General features: G+C 42.3%; 1 protein-coding gene and 3 non-coding genes across 6 annotated transcripts in view; all 4 read left to right on the plus strand.

The window, feature by feature from the left end:
- Positions 1-25,435, plus strand: part of Tex14 (testis expressed 14, intercellular bridge forming factor) — a 76,603-nt gene that overhangs the window by 8,398 nt on the left and 42,770 nt on the right. For 2 of the 3 annotated variants that reach the window (XM_077800870.1, XM_077800871.1), the window contains exons 2-9: positions 8,549-8,663; positions 10,510-10,675; positions 11,598-11,734; positions 16,762-16,843; positions 18,325-18,455; positions 19,811-19,924; positions 21,091-21,214; positions 22,308-22,486. In XM_077800870.1, coding sequence (XP_077656996.1) covers positions 8,549-8,663; positions 10,510-10,675; positions 11,598-11,734; positions 16,762-16,843; positions 18,325-18,455; positions 19,811-19,924; positions 21,091-21,214; positions 22,308-22,486 — 1,048 coding nt within the window. Of the gene's footprint in view, positions 1-8,548; positions 8,664-10,509; positions 10,676-11,597; positions 11,735-16,761; positions 16,851-18,307; positions 18,456-19,810; positions 19,925-21,090; positions 21,215-22,307; positions 22,487-25,435 lie in introns of all 3 variants that reach the window. The other variant, XM_077800869.1, reaches the window with a different exon arrangement.
- On the plus strand, positions 2,747-2,960 carry LOC113195737 (small nucleolar RNA U3). The gene has a single exon (XR_003302442.2). It is a non-coding gene; the product is annotated as a small nucleolar RNA U3 (small nucleolar RNA).
- Positions 6,925-7,140, plus strand: LOC113195735 (small nucleolar RNA U3). The gene has a single exon (XR_003302440.1). It is a non-coding gene; the product is annotated as a small nucleolar RNA U3 (small nucleolar RNA).
- Positions 16,296-16,402, plus strand: LOC113195738 (U6 spliceosomal RNA). Its single transcript, XR_003302443.2, has one exon. It is a non-coding gene; the product is annotated as a U6 spliceosomal RNA (small nuclear RNA).

Here is a 25,435-nt window from a genome sequence, read left to right on the forward strand (position 1 = left end):
GAGCAGAACAGATAGGAAGAGGGCCTGAGGAGAAACCTCATGGGGGCTGGATGGAACTGGAATTTTATGGGGCTTACAGGAGGAAAGGAAGGGCTTGGGACAGGAAAACGGATTTTTAGAGTCCCTTGCCGTACTAGAGTTGGTCCGGGGAACTGGCTGAGATCCAGGATTGGCCAGGAGACCCTGCTGATTGACAGGCAGTTCCTTAGGTGCCTGATATGCTTCATTCACCCAGGGGCTGCTTGGTGCTTTGTTCCTAAGTCACCGACACAAACCTGACAGTCTGTAATAGGCTAATTAATAACAAGTCTTGTTGGGCATGATGGTATACATGATGATGTAATCCCCACTACACCATAGACTGAGGCAGATCAAGTCCCTGACTCAAAATGAGATTAAAACGGTTGGGAGTGTGTTTCAGTGGTAGAATACTTAGTAGGTGGGAGGCTCTGACTTCAATCCCCAGTACTACGGAAAAAAGAGAGAGAGAGAAAGGAAAAAAAAAATTGTGGTTTTAGAAATTTTCAGGCCTGGCGTGGTGGTGCGCACGCCTGTAATATTCCATCCGCCCTACCCCCACCCCCAGCTTCAGCAATGGGAGATGCTGAGCAACTCAATGAGACCCTGTCTCTAAAATACAAAATAGAGCTGGAGATGTGACTCAGTGGTTGAATGTCCCTGAGTTCAATCCCCGGAACCCCCCCCCCCCAAAAAAAAAAACCTTTCAGAAGTATTCAGAATATTTTTTTGAAAGTTGCATATAAAACAACACCCTCAAAATATATTTATATGGTATTTCTTCGACAGTATGTGGAAAAATCTTGTCATCAATTAAAACAATATAGCTGTAATAGACCCTGCAAAGACCGTGCTTTCAAGGTCAAGGCTATTTTCATGGGCCATTTATTTATTTATTACTAATTTGTTTACTTATTTTTGGTATCAGGGATTGAAGCCAGGGACATTCAACCACTGAACCACATCCCTAGCACTTTTTTTAAAAATAATATTTTTAGTTGTAGATGAACATAATACCTTTATTTTATTTATTAATTTTTACCTGGTGAGGATTGAACCCAGTGCTTCACACATGCTAGGCCAGCACTCTACCACTGAGCCACAGTCCCAGCCACCAGCACCTCTCGCCTCGCTAAGTTGCTAAGGTTGGTCTTGAATTTGTGATCCTCCTGCTTCAGACTCCCAAATCCCTGGGATTATAAGCGTGCACCACCATGCCCGCCTTCATGGGCTATTTTTATAGTTGAGTCTAGAGAAATTCCTCTAAAACATATAAGAAAATGACAAAGGAAGAGGTGCAACTTTCTCCCGAGCATGAAACCAACTCTTGATGTTGCCTTGCTGTAACTGTTGTTTGTCATTGATGATCATTCTTTTCTTTTGGGATCTACCAGCTCTGATCAACAGCTGTGACCTTATTCAAGTCACCTAGTTTTTTCATGCCTGAGTTTCTCTGGCTATATAGCTGAGATGATTAATATTTTACATGTAAAGCACTCTTGAACATACTTGTAGTGACATTAACTTGGAAGGCTGTGGCAGTAGGATCACACATTTGAGGCCAGCCTCAGCAATTTAGTGAGACCTGTCTCCAAATAAAAAGGGTCAGGGGTATAGTTCAGTGGTAAAGCATCCCTGGGTTTAATGCCAGTGGCCCCCCCCCCCCCCCCGCCAAAAAAAAAGCCCGCAAAAAAAAAAAAAGTTTTGTTGAGGGGCTGAGTTTGTAGCTCAGTGGTAGAGTGCTTGTCTGGCACATGTGAGGCACTGGATTTGATCCTCAGCACCACATACAAGTAAATAAGTAAAATAAAGGTATTGTGTCCATCTACAACTAAAAATCCCCCCCAAAATATATTGAATATGTGACAGACTGTCAGTAAATGGTAGCTAATGTGCTGTGCATGGCGGTGGATTCATGTAATCCCAGGGACTGGGGAGGCTGGGACAAGAGGATAATAAATTGGAGGCCAGCCTGATCAATTTAGCCAGATCCTGTTCAAAATAAAAAGGGCTGGTGATATAGCTCAGCATAGAGTGTGCAAAAACCAATTTTATAATAGAATTCTCAAAAACAAAACAAAACCCAAAATCCCTAATACAACCCTAATGGTTGACACACGTATTTGTTCACGGAAGAAATAATGCCCAACCTACCAGACAATTAGATTTATTTTTAATATTCAAAGAGTGATCGGTAATTGCAAACACGGCACAAAACACAAAAGGTTTTGTTTTCCAAGTGTTGGGTCTCAGTCACCCAATTTCCCTCCTTGCCACGGTCACAGTGACCTGCCTCTTAACTAGTGCTTGAAAGTTATATTCTTAGGCAGCTGTTTTGAGCAACTGCTCTGATTTACCAATCACCAGAAGCAACCAGAGTCTCAGAGGCCACGCCCGCCCTTCCCTTTAGCTGTAAGGGGCGGGGCCACATTTAGAACCAAGGAGAGAACGCCTACTTGGCTCTAAAAACTAGGTCGTGACTGGCTGTCGTTAGTCATTATGTTAATTCAGCTGGATGTGTTGAAAACTTTTTAAAAACTTATATTTTCATCTAGAACGTTAAGCTGTGTTGTAGAATGACAGTGTTTGAAAATACTGTAGTGCAAAGTGTGTTTTATGATTTATAGTGGAATTAGAAATGGGGGTGGGGAGGAGGGGAAACCTACCTCATCTTCATCTAAAAGTGAATAATCATGGTAGACCAAGCAGGGCCCGGTGGGAGTGGGTCAAGACTATACTTTCAGGGATCATTTCTATAGTATGTTACTAGAGAAGTTTCTCTGATTGTGTGGAGTACCGGAAACCACGAGGAGGAGTTGAGTGGTCTCTCCTGAGCGTGAAGCAGGCTCTGGGCGTTGCATATTTGCAACTGCCCTTTGCCATTGATGATCGTTCTTAATTCTCTTTGGAGGTTAAGAGGGAGAGAACACTGTCTGAGTGGTTTCTGTTGCAAAAAGTTCTTTTCTTAAAGACAGCAGTAGTCTTTCTTTCAGGCTTGGTAACATCACAGCTCTGTCTCATAAGGATTTATTTAGTTGTAAGCGTAGTGATTTTTTTCCTTTTCCAATAGGGTTCCTCTGATTGCCCTCTGATTTGTGATCCTGCTGAATAGCTGGGATTTTACGTGAGGAATGCAGCATCACACCAGATTTTTCAACTTTTTAAATTTTTTTTCCCTCTGAAGGACATCTGTATCACCTGAAGAATGGTGACTCAATGCCAGGGGAGTGCCACACCTTTAACCCCACAACTCAGAGATGGGGGTGGCTGAGGCAGGAGGATTGCAAGTTTGAGCCAGCCTTAGCAATTTAGGGGAAACCCTGTAGTAAAATAAAAATAAACCTGAAATAAAAGGGGCTGTGGATTTAGCTCACTGGTAAAGTGCCTCTGGATTCCATCTACTCAGGGCCTCCAAAAATGCTTCCTAGTCCCAAGATCTTGGTTGGGTTTATTTGCCTCACCAGTCCCAGGGATTAATAAACCTGTTTCCCTTATCTGTGGTCCTTTCTGTCACAAACTGAATAGTTTACGTGTTAGCCTGCTATAGGTTTATGGTTGCTGGTATAAAAGATGAGATGCCTGGGTCAGAGATGAATGATAGTTTGTTACAGTAGCCAGAATATAATTTTTGTGTTTAGTTCCTCTAACCCCAGTTCTTATAGAGCCAAGCAAAGAGAACCAGATGATATTGTATATGTAATGGGTTGTTTTACAGTAAAGGAACCTTGAGGTTAGGGAACATGGATCCTTTATAATAGACAGTATACCCTTTCCTGCAAAGGGAAAATTATCTTTATTTTATTGGACAGTAAGCATGTATTCACTTTGCCCTAATGAGGATTCTATGTCTTCCAAAGTTTACAAAAAGATCAAAGTGTAGTTAGTACTTTGTTCCCACAATAAGCAAAACATCAGACATCCATGGAGAGGTCTTCCCAGGGACACTTTAACACTGAGCTACACCTACAGCTTGCTTTATTTATTTATTTATTTATTTATTTATTTATTTATTTATTTATTTCTACCAGGGATTGAGCCCATGGGTGCTTAAAACCACAAACCACATCCAATGCTTTTTAATATTTTATTTTATTTTGGGGGGTACTTGGGATTGAACTCAGGGGCACTTGACCACTGAGCCATATCCCCAGCCCTATTTTATATTTAATTTCAAGACAGGTTCTCATTGAGTTGCTTAGTGCCTCACTTTTTGTGGGGGCTGGCTTTGAACTCCTGATCCTCCTGCCTCAGCCTCCCTGGCCACTGGGATTACAGGCTTGTGTCACCTTGCCCTCCTTTGTGGGAAGCCATTCTTGCACGTGATTGGGCACTTCCCTGATTGGGTGTGAGGCGTTCTGGCCAAACTGTGTCGGAGCTATCCCCACCCTCTCCAGGTGCAAGAGCCTGTCTGTGTGGGGGTGTGACTGACCATTGACCCTGAGACCAATCACTGACCCTGACCTTGGAATGCTGCCCCCCTCCACCTTCATTGGATGGAATTTCTTTTCTTTTCTTTCTTTCTTTTTTTTTTTTTTTTTTTTAGAGAGAGAACTTTTTAATATTGCCTTATTTTATCTTGAGACAGGTCTTGTCTAGTTGGCTAGGCTGGCCTGAAACTTGTCATCTTCCTGCCTCGGTATCCCTAGTAACTCTCTGGGATTCTACGTGTGCATTACAATACCTGGCTTCCCTCACTATTCTTTGCTGTTCTCTACTGTTAGGCTTGTTTGTGTTGGACAGATACCAGGTACTGAAATTAAGGAGATACATTTGGCAGTTCCTCTAGAGTAGGGGAGACACTCTAATAGGGGATACAAATATATCACATATACTTGGTAATAGCAATCCCTGAGCAGTAAGAAATATAAACCCTGCAAGCACTGCTCTCACCATGAACACTGCTTCTTCTTACTGGATGTCTCTGGTGTCAACACTGATCCTCCTTTTTGGAAGTCTTACTTCTTTTGCCACCACAACCCACCTTCTGTGTTTCCTCCCATCTCTGTTTGTACCCCCTTTCCCCACCCTCAATCTTTTCTTAAGATGTTAGTAGACCTCAGGACTGACCTTAAACCCTTCACAGATTGGGTAGTATCTTTGTTGACTCATCTCCTCCCCAGTTTAAGAATGGCTAATAATATAATGTTAACCAGCCCTATCTAGCCCTATTCTATGCTCTTGGATTTATTCATTTAATACTAGGTGCTTGAGATATTGTGAATGTAAAACCATGCACAATCCCTGCCCTTCTGGAACTTAAAAGTCTCATGCAGGTTATAGGCATCAATCAAATAATCACATATAGAATGATCTAAGGAGGTTGAGGAAAGATTTGGAGACAATAGCACTTGGTTAGATGTCTAAATAATGATGTTGGGGTTTGGAGGTTGGAGGGAAATGTCTGTCAGAACAGTTTGTAATGACTTCCTGGCAGAAGAAAATATGATGAGTATGAGGAACTATATGGCCATTGTGGATAGAGTAAGAGAAGTGGGTATAAAGAAAACTAAGGAGGTGAGTGTGGATTAGTTTATGCAAGGCCTTCTAAGGCTGTAGAAAAGTTTTGTTTTAATCCAGAAGATGGGGAGCCACAGAAGCTTACAGCAGAGGAATAATACATTGACCTGTTCATTTAAACAGAAACCATGTTGTTTGTAGAAAATTCTTTGGGGGGAAAAAAATAATACATCTTTGGTATCTCTGTGTGGGCATGGTTTTCATTTCAAATATTTGTGAAAATACCATTATTCCTTCAGACAAACAGAAGATTACCCCCCCCCCAGAAACTTATGAACAGAAATTGACAAAACAGAGTCAACACTGTAGTGAAGATGACTGTGCACCACAAAATGGAGTTCAGGCAGGGAAGGGATAGGTTACCCATCACAGTCAAATTTTAGCTGCTATCAGGGCATATCTTGCAGTGTTCACAGATTATCAGTTCTATTTTTATAAGGTTTGGCTATAGCACAGAAATTTCATTCATCTACTTGACTACACCTCTGGCTGAGGTGCCATTGGATCAGTGCTACCCAAAGTTATTGGTTAGCCTACCTTTGCCAGTAAAAAGACCCAAATTAAAGATCAAGCTTCTTCAGAAATCATTTTTATGGATAGCAAAGCATCAAGACACACCAGAGTCAATCTAATTTTGGGAGTTTGGTTTGTTGAAAGGCAGTGCTCACCGTAAACTCTTCGGAAACTATGCACATCCATGAGCTTCTCGTGGGCCTCACAAGACGCTTATTCCTGTTTTTTGTTTTGTATGTTTTGGTACTGGGGATTGAAAACAGGGGCGGTCTACCACCGAACTACATCCCAGCCCTTTTACTTTTCGTTTCGAGACAGAGTCTCGCTAAATTTCTGAACCTGGCCTTGAACTTGCCATCCTCCTGCCTCTGCTTTTGAGTGGCTGCTAATACAGGCGAACACCACGCCCGGTTCCCTGGTATTTTGATAACAGGATAAAAATTTTAAAATAGGGCTTTGGATTATCGCTTTCACTCTTAATTGTTTCGTTTTTCTGGTGAAGTCTCATAGCTTCGACCACGGGTCCAAAACGAGTTATGATTGCGATGGTTGCCGGGGCTCCGGCGCGCTTGGTAGACGTCAGCACTTGTCAGTGGGTAAAAAAAGCTGCGTAGCGGCACTGGGGCGGGGCTGGAAATAACTGGCGTGTGATTGGCTCTTTAACAACCGAATGTTAATTAATGTGCCAGTTTGTAATGTCTTTGAAAACTCAAAAGCGTATTCAAACCGCTTTACATAACTATTGTAATAGAGAGATTTTATTTAGAAAACATCTGCCAATATACGTTTTAGAAGTCTGGTGCTGGAAGACCAATTCACCATCAGCAAAATGTGTGTGTGTTTCATGCACTTGGGAAATGAAGGTGAATGGCTGTTAAGACTATACTTTCAGGGATCATTTCTATAGTTCGTTACTAGAGAAGTTTCTCTGATCGTGTAGAGTACCGAAAACCACGAGGAGGAGCTATAGCGTTCCCTTCTGAGCGTGAAGCAGGCATTTGGTGTTGCTTTATTGCAACTGCCTCTTGCCATTGATGATCGTTCTTCTCTCCTTTTAGGAGGGCTAGAGGGAGGGAACGCAGTCTGAGTGGTTTCCGTTTTTTTATTTACTGTTACAAAATGTAGATGTAGTGAGGTTTAATTATTTTTTTAAATAAGCTTATTTTTAGTGTTACTGTTTGTTAGTCTTCTTGGGTGGCAAGGGTCATTTACTATAAGCAACTGTTCTCGTGGGTAGGGAATCTTTGTGGGGTAAAACTGCTGGCAGTGCTTATCCTTTTATGCTGAGGCTCGCTTTGAAATAGTCATCTTCCTGTCCTAATCTCCCAATTCTCTGGGATTAGTGGCGTGGGCTACCTGGCCTGCCATCGTGGGGTTTTTATGGGTAGGTTACATAGCGTTTCCTTTTTAAGACTTATTTTTAAGTTGGGTTTTTTTTTTCTTTTAAGTTTATTGTTATTCTATCTACAGAAAGTGGGAGAGAAAATGATTAACTTTTTTTTTTTTTAAAGAGAGAATTTTTAATATTTTTTAGTTATCCGGGGATACAACATCTTTGTATGTGGTGCTGAGGATGGCCTGAGCATGCCAGGCGAGCTACCGCTTGAGCCACATACCCACATACCCAGCCCCTTAAGTTGGGTTTTGAATGTACAGTATGTTGTTCCGTCTACAGGTTGATTCATCTATCCTGGCCACTCTTGAAATATCTTTTTTTTTTATAGATGAAGAGTGGTTTCTGATGAAGGCAAGGCTTTTTTTCTTTTTTTTTTTTTTTTTTACTACGTGTTTAAAAAATTAACTTCCTTTTTTATTACCTTTATTTATTTTTTATTTTAATATTTATTTTTTAGATGTGGATGGAAACAATACAATAATACAATGCATCTATTTATTTATTTATTTATTTATTTATTTATTTATTTATTTATTTATTTTTATTTAATGCCGTGCTGAAGATCGAATCCAGGGCCTCCCACAAGCCCTGAGTGAATGCTCTAACACTGAGCCACAACCCCAACCCCATACTTTGTTGTCCTTTTTGGTATTGGACTTGAACCCAGAGGCACACACAACGCTGATGCACATCTTTAACTCATTTTTTTCAGTCAGTGGCTCAACTAGATTGTTTAGGCCCTCAGTAAACTGAGATTTACATCAAATTTGGAATTCTGCTTTTCATCCTCCTTGAGTCGCTGGGTTTAAAGGCATGTGCTACCACTCCAGCCTTAATTTCTTTCATTCTTTCTTTTTTAGAAAATAATACCAGAGTGTATTATTTCAGCGCAGTTTTTGAAACATATTTGATAAATAAAACACTAGGTTTGCCTTCTAATTTATTTGTGCCCCTCTGTGTGTGTTAAAATGGATCCATCTACCCTTTTTTTAAAAGTTCACAGCAGTAATTCAAGAAATATAATGTAATTTTATATTGAAATTTTCTAGTTTCATTTTAGGAAGATTTCTGATGTTTGCATTAATTCTGTATTTGCTTTTGTAGGAATTTATGTTGATGCAGTTAACTCTTTGGGCCAAACAGCACTTTTTGTTGCAGCATTATTGGGCCTTACAAAGGTAGTTGATGTTCTGGTGGATTATGGATCAGACCCAAATCAGTAAGTACAATAACATCAGTAGCTAGAAAATAAGTGTTCTCAAGGGTAGTCCCCTCAACATTCATACTGAAGATAGAACCCAGGGATGCTCTACCACTTAGCTATATCCCTAATCCTATTTGTTTAAGTACCAGGGGTTGAATCTAGGGGGTGCTTTACCACTAAGCCACATCGCCAGCCCTTTTTATTTTTTATTTAGAGAAAGGGTCTCTATGAATTATGTTTTTTTATTAGTTGCTCAAGACAATACAATGATCTTGACATATCATATATTTGATTCAAATAGGGTATGAATTCTCATTTTTCCACATGTACAGATTGCAGGATCACATTGGTTATACATCCATGTGTATACATACAGCAATCCTAGTGTCAGTTGTATTCTGCTGCCTTCCCTATCCCCCCCTCCCCTCCCCTCCCCTCCCATCACTATTCTCTACCCATTCTACTGTGACACTTATGAATTACCTAGGATATTGCTAAGTCACTCAGGTTGGCTTTGAACTTGCGACCCAAAACTATGTATTTTGATTCCACTTGGACCTGTATTCCCTTGCAAGGTGTTAAATGAAAAAATTTAGGTGGGAAACAGATTATACAATATATTCATATTCATGCTTTTGTATATACATAGAAAATCCTGAAATGATAGAAAAACTTGTAATAGTAGCTGCCTTTGGACAAGAAAACTGTGTATCTTGAGTTGCAAAGGTTTTTTTGTTGTTGTTGTTTTGGTGTGTGTTGGCGGGGTGCCAGGGATTGAACTCAGGGGCACTTGACCTTTGAGCCACATCCCCAGCCCTATTTTGTATTTTATTTAGAGACAGGGTCTCTATTTAAGTTACTTAGCACCTTGCTTTTGCCTCAGCCTCCCAAGCCACTGGGATTACAGGTGTGCACCACTGCTTCCAGCCAAGAGTTGCAAGGTTTTAAAATTTTTTTTCTTTGTTCCTTTGTTAACTTCTTTTCCTTTCCTTTCCCCTTCCGTCCTCCTTATCTCAATTGTGTTTGTTTTTCAACTAAAGGGCAAAACTTCCCATGTGGTTCTGATGTGCAACCAGGTTAAGAAACTAACTATACATCACACCGTCACCATACCCTAGTCACAATAAAAGCCATACCTTGTCTCACATAGTTTAATGGCATTGATGATATTTTTTTGTGTGGTGTAGATCCTTATCTGAATTGGTTATGCCAATGTGTTATGGGTCTCAACTGCAAGGTTTAAGGAGGGGTGGCGCCTAAAACAGTTGTCTCTTTTTTGATGGTACAACCGAATTGAGGGGTGCTCTTCCAGGCTTCCTACCACCTAACTACATCCTAAGTAAGCCCTTTTTGGTTTTTATTTTGAGACAGGGTCTTGCTAAGTTACCCAGATTGACCTTGAACTTGCCATTCTCCTGCCTTAGTCCCTAGGATTATAGTTGTGCGCCACGATGCTTGTCTCAGAACAATTGTCACACGAGAGATGGTTTCCGGTTACTGTGCTTGACCAGCCTGACCCTAGGGTACTGTAGACAAAAAAGGGCAGTCAATATCAGGGGGTGCTAGGGCAAGAACACTATGGTTTGTAGTCGGACACATATTTATGTATGAACCTCAGCCTTGCCCTTTTGTTTCCTTATTTAATGGAAATGGGAAAGATAATATCTTGGAGGGTAAAGTTAATGATGGAAAAAAGATGAGTGTTAAGCTCCTGTTGGCACAGATCAGGGCATCGTGAATAATCACTGAAGGTTGCCAGTGTAAACTGGGAGCCCTGTGTTATGTATTGAATCCTCCATCCTGGAAGGAAGGAGTTTTGTCATGGACACTCACTGTACAATTCCTCCCTTCCTACTCCCAGCCGCTGCTTTGATGGGAGCACACCTGTTCATGCAGCAGCATTTTCAGGAAATCAGTGGATCCTTAGCAAACTGCTGGATGCAGGAGGTGACCTGCGGCTCCATGATGAGAAGGGTCAAAACCCACAGACCTGGGCCTTGGCAGCAGGGAAGGATCGCAGCACTCCGGTAAGTATGGATCCCACTTTGCAGTCATACCCAGTGGAAGAACACTGAGTTGAGAGTGAGTATCCTGGTGTAGCACAGGGCTTGCAGCAAGTCTTAACATTGGCATTAGACACATATGCCTGGGTTAAAGCAAATTACCCTGTAAAACCTAGGATAAGTCTAGTGAACCTTTCTAGTCATCTGTGCAGTGGGAATGGAGAACAATTATAATTTGTCTAACCCATTTAACTACTACTTACTAGGACTCATGTTCTAAATGTTTTTCATGTAGTAACTTACTTTTAATCTAACAACAACTTCTCAGGTAGACAATAATATGTTCCTCATTTTATAAACAGAGAAACTGAGGCCTGTTGACATTAAGTAACCTGCTTGAGTTCACACACTGGCAGGTGTGATGTATTGTTTTTTGGGGAGCCCTGCACTGAAAAAACAAACAAACAAACAAACAGAGTACATGTTTTTTTGCAATAGGGTATCATTGAGTGTCTGAGGCTGATGTCAAACTTGCAGTCTTTCTGCCTCAGCCTGCTGAGTAGATGGAATTTCAGGTGTGCACTACCTCACTTAGCATTGTGATATGTTTTAATGAAGACTAAATATCATAACAAATGTAAACAAAAGGTCATGTATAGTGTGAGCACTGTCGCATCCAGTCTCCTTCCCTACTTCTGGCTCTCCTGCTTATTAGCTGTTGGTTTTTCTGCACATTTTCTTCATCTGTTGAAGAAGGGAGTTGGAAATCATTGACAAGTCTTCTCCCTGGAAAGCATTTCATATCTTTAGAAAATCACTTGGAGCCCTCCCTTTTCCAGAGATTTACCTTTTTTTTTCCTCAGACCATTCATCTTCACATCCAAGCTTCCAACTCCCATTAAGGGCTGGTGTGGCCAGCATTGAGTGTCTTTGCCTTATGTTGCAGATGGTGGAGTTTATGCAGCGCTGTGCCTCACACATGCAGGCCATCATCCAGGGCTTCTCTTATGATCTTCTGAAGAAGATAGACTCCCCTCAACGGCTCATTTGCAGCCCGCCCTGGTTTGGGGGTCTCATGCAGGGGTGAGTATGGCTTCAAGCCAGAGTGAAATGTTCTGCCCTTCCCCAGCATTTTTGTGTGGGAGCCCTGGATTGTGGGCTGCTTCAGTCTGCCTCCTCAGTACCTTCTGGCATCCGGCCCACCAAAAGTGATGAACTTGGAAAGAGAACCCATGCCCTTGATAAAGATTGGCCAGAGGAACATCTTCAGCCATCTCTTCCCTCCCTCTCAGAAGGTCTAGAGGAGATGGTTTCAGTGGGAATCACCCCATGGTTAGCAGAAAATGAAGTTCTCAGATCTGAGGAGCCCAGCAGAAAGCTGGGCAGTGGGGCAGATGGCTGACTCTTCTGTGTTTTCTTGTTGTTGTTTGTTTTTTTGTTTTATAACTGGGGTTTGAACCCAGGTGATTTAACTACTGAGCCACATCCCCATCTCTTTTTATTTTTAATTTTGAGTCAGGGTCTTGCTCAGTTTCTTAGGGCTTTGCTAAATTGCTGAGGATCGCTTTGAACTTGCTATCCTCCTGCCTCAGCCTCCTGAGCTGTTGGGATTACAGGTGTGTGTCACCAGTGCTGTCTGTTTTTTGTGTGTGTGGTGTTTTGTTTTGTTTTTTTTTTTTTTTGGTACTAGTGATTGAACTCAGGGGCACTGGATCACTGAACCACATCCCTAGCCCTTTTTATTTTTCGAGACAGGGTCTTGCTAAATTGCTTAGGGCCTCACTAAATTGCTGAGGCTAGCTTTGAACCTGCTGCCTCAGCCCCCTGAGTATCTGGGATTACAGATAATTCACTACTGTACCTGGGCAGAATGACCTTTTTAAAATGGAAATTGAGATGTGCCATTCTACTAAAAACTCTTTGGGACCTTCCTTGTTATCAGGATAAACTCCTTGCGAGGTCAACCTCATCTCCTGCCCCTGTCCCTTGCATGCGTTTTCCCATTTATAGTTCAGATTGTCATCATTTTATTTGTATGTGTACTCCATTTTCCTAGTTAGGCAGACAGAAACCCTCACTGATTAGCAGCCTGGTGCTAGGTAGAGGCTCAGTACAAGGAGGGTGGGTTCATAGGCCAGCCAGAAAGGAAAACCCAAGTGTTTTGTTTTGTTTTCCTGGTACTGGAAAGTTCTAACCACTGAGCTATATACCCAGTCTTACTATTTTATTTTGTTTGGAGACAGAGTCTCACTAAATTGCCCATACTAGCCTTCAACTTGAGATCCTCCTCAGCCTCCTGATTAGCTGGGATTACAGGTGTGTGCCACTGCATCTGGCTGGAAAATCCAAGTTTAAGTGTTGATAAACTTGTAAAATTTTACTTATAACCTAGACAGCATTTGTTTAGAGTGTCACATCTCAATTTCCATTTTAAAAAGATGAAACATTCTAACTATGGGGTGAATAGAATGTTTAATGGAAAATAAAATGGAATGTAACTGCCAACTTTTTTGTGGAACTTTCTTTTTTATTGGTACATTATAATTATGCATGATAGTGGGATTTGGTACATATTCATAACATGCATATAACATAATTTGGTCCATTTCATTTCCCAGTGCTTCCTTTTTTTTCCTCTCTTCCTTTCTTGGTTCTCTTCCTCTACTTTACTGCTCCCCATTCTATTACCCATCTTTTTTTTGTGTGTGTGTGGTACAGGAGATTGAACCCAGAGCCTCACACATGCTAGGCTGGCACTGTATCACTGAGCTACATTTCCAGCCCACTTCTTTTTTTTTAATAGAAAGAAACCACACAAGGGCTGGGGTTGTGGCTCAGCGGTACAGCAATTTCCTTTCACGAGCGAGACCCTGGGTTCGATCCTCAGCATCACATAAAAATAAATAAGTGAAATAAAGGTATTGTGTCCAACTACAACTAAAAAATAAATATTAAAAAAAGAAACCACACAAATCCTGGGAATAAGAGTTGGCCTTTTAGATCTGTGAGTGGTGCCATATCAGAACCTGGATAGTAAAAGAAAATAAAATCACTGAATTGAGAAGAACAGGTAATTATGGTGGTAGATAACTGGAGTTAGTTTTTTCTTCCCTTCATGCAGGCAAGTTTAGTTACATAGATATGGATAGAGAAATTTAGATAAGAGCAAAACATAGTGGTCTGAACTATAATTTTTGTCCAGGTCACTCTTAGAAAACAGTCTACTCTGTTGCTTAGTCAGAACTCACACCCTCAAAGAGCCACAATGCTGCCCAGGGGCCCCAGGAGGATGGGAGGCCTTATTAGTGACACCTGCTATTCTGCTGCTTGGTGGTCTCAGCCTCACAGCCAGCTCCAAGTCTGTTTCCATGGGCAAGAAACAGTCCACCATCTCCTAGGTCTTTGAGGTATAAGTACATATACTTGGTTTCTAGAGGACACTGCTGAGGTGATGTAGAAGAGGAGCCTTTACCTCATAGTGTGTCTGTTCAAATAATGTGACATGGTTGTCATCTACACTGACTGAGAGTAATGATGCTGGGCCATCAGATGTAAATTAGGATGTCTTATTTACTTCCTTCTAGATGTCAGAATCTTCTCTTTAGTTGCTTGGCAGGTTAAAGCAGGGAAGAGCCAGCCTGGCACTGAAGAGTTGCTGAGGAGACAGAGTCTGTACTTCTGAGGAGACAGAGTCTGTACTTAAGTACAATGTCTACATCTGTTCATGAATAGTGGCACATGGAGATTCACAGAACTAGTGCAGGCTGGAGCTTGGAATGCACTGTCCCTCCAGCCTCTGCCATTTGTCAAGAAGAGGAACTGGCTTCTGTGGCAGTAGAATGTTTTTTCCTTCAGTCTGAGCAAAAATTATTCAATTAGCAAGTACTAATTCAGTACTTACTGTCTTGGTGTGAACTGATCCATATAACCAATAAGTCATAGACATATGTTATAGACTATAGGAATAAGGTAAGATAATTTAGATAAGCAACAATAAGACATAAGTTCATGGAAAAGTTCATCAGGAGTAAGCCTAAGTAATAATAATAAAATCATGTAACTGTAATACAGGATTTAAGCCACAGGAAAAAAGATGGAATGGTGAAAGGTGTTAAGTCAATATGCCAGTATAGTTATAGATAAATATAGGCTGATAGGTTAATATAGATACAGACAAGGTTAAATCAATATAGTTGTGAACAATTGTATTAGCTAAAGTAGACATAAGGCTTTTAGATATCAGTAGTAAAATGATGAGTAAATGAGATAACTGCAAGCATCAAATAAGTTACTAGTACTGGGATAGCAGGAATAGAATCACTGTGGCTATACAAACAAAAAGTATGGCCATAGGGTCTCCATCTTAGCTGTTCTAGACTCTATTCTAGTTTTCTGTTACTGCTCCTGTGAAGAGGGAACTAACTGCATGACCCATTTTTTAAAAGAAAGCTGTCTTTTAAAAAATTGTTTTTCTTTATACCCCACAGAATGTACCCAACTCAGGATATGATGGTGGTCATGGTGTGTTACATCCTGGGTTTGAATACATTTATAGGTCTACATGACTTTAAAATAGATTATCGCCCCTGCTCAGCTGAAACTCAGGATACTTGTTTGGACCTGAGATGTGGTTAAGCTGACTGCTTTTTTTTTTTTTTTTTTTAACTTCTGTAACTTGCGTGCTTGCATGACACTGAGAAAAGCCCCTGAGTTGTGGTTTTCATCCTTAAATTCCCAAGACACAGGCCAGGAAATTGCTGTTCTCCCACAGAGCTTCAGTCTCTACAAGTGGGTGACAGTCCCTGGCCAGATAAATTAAGCTCTCTTTGATTTGAATTTGGACTTAGAGTGTTTTCTGAAGCGGCTCCTCATAATGCTACCACGTTCATGACATAATGCCAGGCTCCAGGAGCCAAAGAAATATAAGGTATTACCACTCCTTTCAGGGTACCTCCAGTTAATGGAGCCCTGGTGTGCAGGTGGTGTTTCGGGTGTGGTATACAGGAAGAGAAGTAGCTACATGAGCAGCATCTAGGTCTGGTTTCTACCGCTGTTTTCTTACTTCAGGCTAGCAGGCTTCCCCAACCAGGGCTCTGTTTTCCCATCTGTAAAATGAGAAAGTTTGAGAATAAATGTTTTAATATTCTTTGCAATTCTGGCCGTCTGTATTCATTTTCTGTCACTGCAAAATGAATTGGCCCTCAAACTTAGCAACATTAAACATTTTTGCCTCATAAAATTTCTGTGAGTCAGGAATCAGGGAACAGCTTAGCTAGATCACAGTCAAGATGTCATTTTGGGCTGCCATTATTAAAGGACTGACTAGGGATAGAAGATCCAGTTCCAAGATGGTGCACTCATATGACTAGAAAATTGCTACTGGGTGTCAGACCTCTCCATAGGACTACTTCAGTATCCCACAATTCCCCCAGAGCAAGTGATTCTCCAAGAGAGATCAGGGCAGAAGTCATGGTAGATGTCATCTTGAAAGTGATACTTCATGGTTTCTGCAATATCCTACTGAGATAATGTGTCTGACCTTCAAGGGATATGAATACCAGGAAGTTAGAATCATTCCTTCTCAGAGACTGGCTACTATACAATCTGTAGACAAACACACACATACACACAGAAAGATCAAGCAGTCATGCTCACTTAGCTATCACATGGACTAAATTTGGTATGAAGAGAATATTAGCATGGCCCTTGTATAAGGATTATGTGCAGATTTTTGAAATGTGCCATATTTTTCATTGTGGCTATTGGTAGCTAATGTTGATGCAGATCTAGAATAAGGGACTGATCCTCTTCCCCACCACCTGAAGGGAGCTACATCCCTGGCCCCATTTCTTTTTATTTGGAGATGAGATCTCACTAAGTTGTTGAGGCTGGCCTCAAATTAAAGTCCTCCTGCCTCAGCCTCCTGAGTTGCTGGTATATTGCCCAAGGTCTTTAATGTATATCTTCTAATGAAAGAGATTACATTCTTTTTTTAAAGTCATCTGGCAAAGCAAAATGCACTACACATTCTGAAAACTTGGTTTAGTAATTTTTCTCTGGATATTTGTTGTTAATTCTTATTTTTTTTTTCTTTCTTTAAACATTTCTAGGAACCCTAATGGCTCTCCTAACCGGCTGCTTAAAGCTGGAGTCATTTCTGCCCAAAATATCTACAGCTTTGGATTTGGGAAGGTAAGAGGTTGCCAAGGTTGAGAATCTGTGGTCCCCTCTCTGAACTTTGTTCCCTTCCTCCTTCCTTATCTTCACCAATGCTTTTTGCTCCTTTCTTTCCCTTTGAAGGAAAGGTATTTCATAATGTTCTTGTTCTTACTGACAATGGTTAAAAAAAAAAAAAAAGTTGGGAGTTCCCTTGAATAACCCTGGGCTAGATTTGAGGAGTTTAAAAGATGATCTTTTAATTTTGAGTAAAGGACCCGGAGAGCCACACTGTCCTATCTCTGTGGATTTGCCTCTCAATGACCTTGCCTTTCCACACACAGCCTGTGGGATGTTTGTTTGGTTCTGGGCGTTGAATTCAGGGACCCTCTACTGCCGGGTTTTTGTTCTCGCAACTAAAAGGCTCTAGTTAAACTGGGCTAACTGGGCTGCACGAAGTAACCACCCAAGAGACACAAATACCTTTTTCTTTGGGGTCGCTGTGAGGGGTCCTCTGACCTTAAGAGTCCGCAGCGACAGCACGCACTGACCCCTTTTATTGAGGAGAAGTTATTTAAATGAGGCAAGGGGTCAGGTTTCAGGGGGCTGAGTCTGTCTTCATGATGTCCACTGTCAGCAGGTTGACTGACACCTGGATAGGCCACACCCAAGGGCACAGTAAGAGAAGGGGACACACATAAGGCACTTCCATGGAAGATTCTATCCTAAACAGGGCAAGGGGTCATATTACAAAGGAACAGGTGAGCATAGCTTCACCCATGGGGCTGTAGCAAGTCACACCCATTTCTGTGACTGAGCACCTCAGCACCCAGCCAGGGAGTGTAACTCAGTCACGGGTAAGGTTGGCCTCCCACACTCTACCACTGAGCTATATTCCCAGCCCATTTTTATTCAAATATAGGGACTCACCAAGTTGCCCAAGCTAGCCTCAAATTTGCCATTCTCCTGCCTCAGGCTTCTGATTATGGGGATTACAGGCATACTGGAATGATTTTAAGGAATTGAGATTTTTTAATTGAGGAATATTTTGAGGACAGATAGTATCTTTTGGGTCCTTGTGTCTACCTTTAACAGAAATAGTTAGGAAACATTGCTGAGTGAGTGAGTGTTGTTTTACAACAGCTCAAAATTCTGTTACTTGTGCTGAGGCGACTTGGGGGGGGTGGTAGAGGTCGGAGAAATGTGAGCTTTGGCTACACATAGGCCTGGGTTCTGAGGGGGTCACAATAGGCCCCTCATTCCCATCCATAGCACTTCAAGTGGGCATCTCATTTCTTTCTGTGAGCGTCGGTTTCTTTATTAGTGAAAGAGTGTTACAACCTTGCAGGGTTTCTAGGGAGAATAATGTAAATTAAGGAATAAGTTACAGTGCATTTGGATATTCAGCAGTTTAGTAAGTGGCAGCTAGCATCATTTTTAGTTGTGTGACAAGATTCTGGAAGTATTTTGCTTTTCCTCTTTTTTCCCCACGATTTAAAGCTGTGCTTTGGTTTCAGTTTTATCTCACAGGGGGGACGCAACTTGCCTATCTAGGATCTCTTCCGGTAATTGGAGAAAAGGAAGTGATTCAAGCTGATGATGAACCCACTTTCTCTTTCTTCAGTGGCCCCTACATGGTCATGACTAAGTAAGTGGAAGCTGGCTAGTGGGAAGAGTGGGCTGCATGTGACTTCCTTGTGTATGGAGGTTTAGGGATGTTGCCTGGTGGTAGAGCACCTACGTGGTGTGTGCAAGGCCCTGGATTCAGTCCCCAGTACTGCAAAATGCAAATATAGAAAGGAAGAAGGCATGTCTGAATCAGGGTTTCTCACTGTGGACTTTTGTGGTCAGATGATCCTTTGTTGTTACACAGGCAGTCTTGTGCATCATAGGATATTGAGAAGTGTTGCTGTTTTCTACCTACTAGGTGCCAGTGACAAACTCTTCTACATTTTATTTGTAACAAATAAGCTATTTGCATTTATCGCCAGATGTCATTTTGGGAGAGAACTGAGTTCTGAAAGATTATTCATTACAGTATTTCAGCCTCTCTGCTTGCTTGCTTTTTTGGCACTGGAGATTGAATTCAGGGGGTGCTCTTCTAATGAGCTATAGCCCCAGCCCTATTTACTTATTTTTTAGTTTTTTAGTTGTAGATGGACACAATACCTTTATTTATTTATATGTAGTACTGATGATCAAACCCAGTGTCTTACATGTGCTAAGCAAGTGCTCTCCCACTGAGCTTCAACCCCAGCTCCCCATTTTATTTTTTTACTCTGAGACAGGGTCTAGCTAAGTTGCGGAAGCTGATATTGAACTTGTGATTCTCCTGCTTTAGGCTTCCAAGTTGCTGAGATTACAGTCATGCACCAACGTGCCTGGCCTTAACTTGTCTGCTTTCTAAAAAATTAGAGGCAGCTTAGTGGTAATTGTCTTGCCTCTTTTGCAAGCCAGAGGATATTAGGCTTCTGGAGAAGCTAGAACAGGTATCAGCTGAGACTGTCATCAATCAAATCTAGGTGAGGAGTATGGCAGCAACAGGTTATGACAAAAGTCCCTGGGGTATTTTCAGTCCTCAGAGGTGTAGCCCCTGCAGAGTTCCAGGGGATCCCATGGCCAAGGTCTCTGAGCTCCTTGAGCTTGGTTGCTTCTTTCTTGCTTAGAAGAAAAATTCTTTAAAAAAGGTCTCTGCCAGATTTGTAAGGCCCTCTGTCCTCTTGTTTTCCTGCCTCTGCCATGGATTTGTTGTGAAGTCCCCTCTTCTTTGACCCAAAGATAATAAAACAAAATACCCAACCTGATCAACACTCTTTCTTGAATCCTTTTGTGGTTTCTTTTTTTTTTAACCACCTCACCTAGTTCCCCAGGATGCTTTAGGACCTGGAGGTGGTGGGAATAGGGATGTCACAAAGTCTGTGTGAACTCCACTCCTGGCTGGGAAGACTCACTGATGCTGTGGCTGCTCATTCCTTCTGTTCATGCTCTCTCCTGCCCCTGTAGCCTGGTGTGGAATGGGAGCAGGGTCACAGTGAAAGAACTGAATCTCCCCACTCACCCTCACTGCAGCAGGCTGCGACTGGCTGACTTGTTGATTGCTGAGCAGGAGCACAGCAGGTGAGAAGGAGGCCTATTATAGGTCAGGCTCTGTACAGACTCAGGTTCCGTGTGTTGGGCTATCCCTGGGCTATGGAGCATTTTCTCAGCCTCAGCATTTCCTAACTGTTGGAATAATTTATTGACTTGACTTCCAAAGGCTGCCAAGAAAGAGAAAGAAATAATGAACAATCTGAGGGGTGGGAATTTTGGTGGTAAGAGACTCAATTCTGTCAACTATTCCATAACATATGTCTCTGGATGGTCCAGCCTCTTGGCCCATCTCATTTTCTTGCTGTAGCCCTGAAGCTACTCCATTTAAGGCCCTCTGCTCATCAGAAGAGAATGTGGCTGTCCTGTTTTCATAGATCATGGCTGTGCATGAGATCCAGACATCTGAGAACCATACCTCTGCCATTCAGGACATGCCATGGGTTCCTTAGGTTTCCTGTGGCTCCAGGGTTAGGTCCTTCAGCTCCTGCTGGGTTAGGCTCTTGATTCATGGTTTCACACTAGGGCCACCAAGACCCTGAGCTGGACATTGAGCTCTATCCTGAATTTGCCACACAGCTGTTATAAGAGGTCTTCAGAGTCCAAGTCCTTCCTTTTGGAGAAGTCAGCTGGTGAGCTGGAAGGATTTGTAGGCATAGAGTAGGCTTTGGTGTGAGAGTGAGTGGGTTGTGTGACTTTGGGCAAGTTCCTGACATTTTTTTGACATTGGTTATCTCATTTCTAAAATGAGTATAGGAATGCATTTCTTGCATATGTGGTTCATCTTGCTCAGTAGCTCTTAGCAACATTGTCACTGTTCTCACAGATCCCACCAACAGAGACCTCTATCCCTATTTCCTTTTTTCTTTCTTTCTTTCTTTTTTTGGTACTGGAAATGGAACTCATGGATGCTCTACCACTGAGCTTCATCCCCAGCCATTTTTGTTTGTTTGTTTTAATTTTTAAACAAGGTCTGGCTAGTTGCCAGGGTTGGCCTTGACCTTGCGATCCTTCTTCTTCAGGCTAGGATTATAGGCACTATAGGCATGGGCCACTGAGCCTTTTACATATTCTGTTTCTTTGAAAAATGCTATGTACAATGGTAACTGTTTAGAATGTATTCAGAGGGTTCAGAAGAAAGGACACCATGTCCTTCTACCCTTGGACCCCTTCTGAAGCTTCTTTTTGTTTTTCAGCAAGCTGCGGCACCCTCACCTGCTACAGCTGATGGCTGTGTGCTTATCCCAGGACTTGGAGAAGACCCGGCTTGTGTATGAGCGCATCACCATTGGCACTCTGTTCAGTGTTCTCCATGAACGAGTAAATGACTTTTCCATGATTTCTGCCTAGCTGCCCTCCCCACTCCTCCTGCCCTCTCTCCCCTGCCTCAGCACAGGGTTCCCCATTTGTGCCTAGAAGATACATTTCCAAAGCCTTTTTCTTTACTGGGGCTGTGTAACATGCCATTTAAAGCTGACAGGCACATGATCAGAACTAATGTGATGCTGTTATTGTCAGTTTTGCTTTATCACTGTCTAAGAGCTTGACAGATTCAGAACAATGAACACACTTCTAGCTAACAAAGCCACTAGCTTTTTTTTCCTACATTTTTCACTTGGGCTCTATCCTGGTTTGTATAGAGGCCTCCCTTCTTGCCTCTCAGATTTCTTTGAGGTGGGGGACAGATTTCCTGGCAAGGGTGCTTTGGGCTGGCATATGGCCTCAAAATGAGCTCATGGAGGGTTTCTCTTTCTCCATGATTTGTTCTAAAGACCAAGTCTTTAGAACTGGGTAGGGATAAAGAGAGACCCTCCAAAAAGGATCCTTTTCCCACATGGCCTGCTAGTCCTCCTGCCTGAGGACCTCCTAATCTTTCTGTTTTTCATTTTCTTTCCCTGACTGAGGGCATCACCTTAAAATGCTGTTTCTCTGGAGGAAAAGCATCACTTGGGTACATTGATGAGAGTAAATTTCTATCCTCTTAGGGTGATCATTCTGGTTCATCTGACTGGTATAGGATCTGGACTGCTTACCTGCATATTGTGGGGTCCTTTGAGCTTCTAGATTCTCTCAAGAGCATAGGCTTGGACAGAGAGGGGCCCAGGACATGTTTACTGGTAGTAGTGGAGGAACTTCCCCCGAAAGTCTCCCCAAGGTTGACCCTGCAGGTGTATACGAGGCTTTGAGAACTTTCAGCTTAGCTGAAGGAATCTAGGTTTAGAGCTAGGGGGCCTGGATCAGTAGGACTTCAGGCCAGTCACCTAACCTCACTGAACTTAGGTTCTCCACCTATACATTGGGATACCAGATGGCTATAAAGATCAAATGAAAAAACTTTGGAAATTACAAAGGATCCTACAGTGTCAGTGAGCCTTTCCCTTTTGTCCCTGGTACTTTTATCTCTCACTTGCAGCGGTCCCAGTTCCCAGTGCTGCACATGGAGGTGATTGTGCCCTTACTGCTCCAGATCGCTGATGCCCTGAGATACCTGCATTCTCGAGGGTTTGTCCACCGCTCCCTCAGTTCCTACGCTGTCCACATCGTCTCCACAGGGGAAGCAAGACTGACGAACCTGGAGTACATGATGGAAAGGTGGGTTACAACCTCAAATGTGGCTTTCTTCTGAAGAGGGTCTCCCTGGGGACCTTTTCTGTAGAGATAGAATATGACCTGGGCAGGTTTCTTCATTGATGGGCAGAATTTTGCATCGGTGGTAGAAGAGATTTTCCAAATGGCTTGTCTTGTCTGCCAAGCCTGCAGAGACTTTAGAGAACTTACTTCTGCTCAGGACATTCTCATTTTAGTAAACATGTAACAAGAGCCCATGTTAGCCATGGTGTGTAAAGCCTCTAACTACCCACTCCAAAATTTTCAGTGGCTTAGCACAACTGAGGTGTATGTCTTACCTTGCAATCTAGCATGTGCATTGAAGTGGGCACTGTTATGTGTTCGTCCCATGAGTAGCTCTGCGTTCTGAGGCAGTAAGTGCATAATCACCTCCATGTGCAGCACTGGGAACTGGGGCTGCTGCAAGTAAGATAAAGTGCCAAGATGGAAAGGGAAAGGACTCGCCTCAGTCCTCTATTGCATTCTTTGCATTGCTGACCAGGGAGCAAGAGTGAGCAGCCTAAAATGGACATGTCACAATATCCCAATTTGCCATGGACAGAGCCCAGGCACTTTCTTACTACATGGAGGCTGGGAAACATGCCCAAGCTGTAGGTGAGAGAAGATGGTAGGTGCCAGCGAGCTTTTTGGTCTAACATATCTCCTACATGGATACTAAAGTCATTCCCTGACTTCAGGATCTCAGAACAATGAGAGGTACTCTTACACCCTCATTAAAGGGCTGGTGCATGAGCTTAGTTTGCTGTTGGGCTGGAGTCAAAGGCTGCCTGAGTGTTGGGGGCAGACTCCATGTTCTACCCAAGACTTTAGGAGGAAGAGGATCTTTTCTACACTTCTTTGCTGCCATCCACAACTTTGAGCCTTTGGCCCAGTGTTGGTTTTGCTCTGCTGAGAAGCCTCAGCCACTTGCTCAGCCAGTAAGCCTTACTTAGGTCCCCTACCATCTCTTATCCATGTTTCCCATCCATCCTTCTCTCTTGCTTTGTTTCTGAATCTCTCAACAGGTCTTTGCTTCTCACGTACTCTGTAATTTATTTCTTCCATGAGATGCAAAGCTCCATGAGGGCAGGGATTGTTTTATTCACTGCTGTATCCCAGGTACCTAGAATAGGCCTTCACACAGTGGGCATGCAGCCTATTTTTAAAAATTAATTATTTTTTTTAATGTGGTGCTGAGGATCAAACCCAGTGCCTCACATATGCTAGGCAAGCACTGCACCACTGAGCTGCACCCCAGTCCACGGCCTGTGTTTTTTGAGTGAATGAAACTGAAAGATTTTCACATCCCCAGACTTGCCCTTATGTCTGTAGAAGAGAGCAGGAGCTAGATTTTGCTTGGTCTTATGGGCCTCATCAAGGAGTCTGACTTTAAACCTAAGCCACTGGGATGCTCTGGAAGGAGTTTTTTTTTTTTTTTTTTAACATTGTGGTGAAGTGGGTGATTTATAAGTTAAGATTGCTCTTCTTCTTGTGTGTGAAGGGACTCTGAGGGAGCAAGAAAGATGCAGGAGAGTAGTGAGGATGTGCCCAGAGCTGTTGTAGTTTCTTTGTGGGAGCAGGCAGAGGCAAGATGACTATCATCAGCCAAGCTGCTAAGCCTCAGAATATTTATTCTCAGTCTCAGTTAAAACCTTTTAGGGGGATGAGGCTGTGGCTCAGTGGTAGAGAGCTTGCCTAGCACATGTGAGTCATTGGGTTCAATCCTCAGCACCACATAAAAATAAAGGCATTGTGTCCATATACAACTAAAAATACACACACACACACACATACTTGAAAAAAAAAACTTTCAGGGAAGGTATGGGGGTGGAGTTCAGTGGTAGAATGCTTGTCTAATATATGTGAGGCCCTGGGTTCAATCTCCATCACCAAAAAACAACAAAATCAGCAAACAAATAACTTTTGTTGTTGTCTGCAAGATCAAGTCAGACACCTTTGCAAGGTGCAGAAGCCATCCTAGGTGGGACTTTACCTGTAGTGTCAGCTTTATCCCTTCCCACTCCTACTTGCCATTTGAAACCACTTTCATTCTATTCTGTTGGAGTGCTGTTCCCCCATCTGGAATACCTGCTCATGTTGACTTCTTTTATTTTTGTTTTCATATTTTATTTTTATTTTTTTTACCATATGATTTATTTTAATTTTTTTTAGTCATACATGACAGCAGAATTCATGTTGACTTCTTTTAAATTCACTTCAGTACATCCCCTGAAGCTGCATCAATACCCTTATTCCCGAGGTACTTTTCACATCCATTTTCTCACATGCACTTCTACTTAGTGTGTAAGCCCTACTAGGTAGTGAATTCCCAGGGAGCAGAATGACTTGTTTATCACTGTCTTCAGCAACCACATAATATATGCTCAGTCAAGTCATGGTTAAATGATTAGATGAAATCTAGCTAAAGGAAAAATGGTCCACAGAAGGTCCAAAGTTGACCACTTTGGCTGTGAATTCCAGACCAGTGGGAACTGAGGAGTTTGGACTTTTTTGTTGTTAATAACACCACCAGAAACTTTTCAGGAAAGCTGACAAGATTCAAACTATTGGTCAATGATGGAGCACCATCTGTTGTTGAAAAGGAGGAATAACACTTCCTTCTGCTTTTGCTGTCCCATAGAAATGTGAATCCTAAAGTGATGGTTTGTCTGGGCATGTTCCCCACCCCTCCTCCAGTGCTGCAATCCCAGGCCCTTAGCATGCTAAGCAAGGGCTCTACCACTGAGCTACACTCTCAGGCCATCCTTGTCCTTTTATATATGAGGCCCGAAGAGGTTAAAGGATGGTTGGTTGGTTAGAGTATAATTAGATCTAGAGCCAGGTGGGAGAATATACCTCTAGGCCACAGAGGCAGTATGGATTGGGAGATTGAGTACAAGATCAGCTAGGAGGCCATAGGGTGGAGCCAGTGGA

Source organism: Urocitellus parryii, chromosome 7 (assembly GCF_045843805.1).
Source record: "Urocitellus parryii isolate mUroPar1 chromosome 7, mUroPar1.hap1, whole genome shotgun sequence".
Classification (NCBI taxonomy): Eukaryota; Metazoa; Chordata; class Mammalia; order Rodentia; family Sciuridae; genus Urocitellus; species Urocitellus parryii.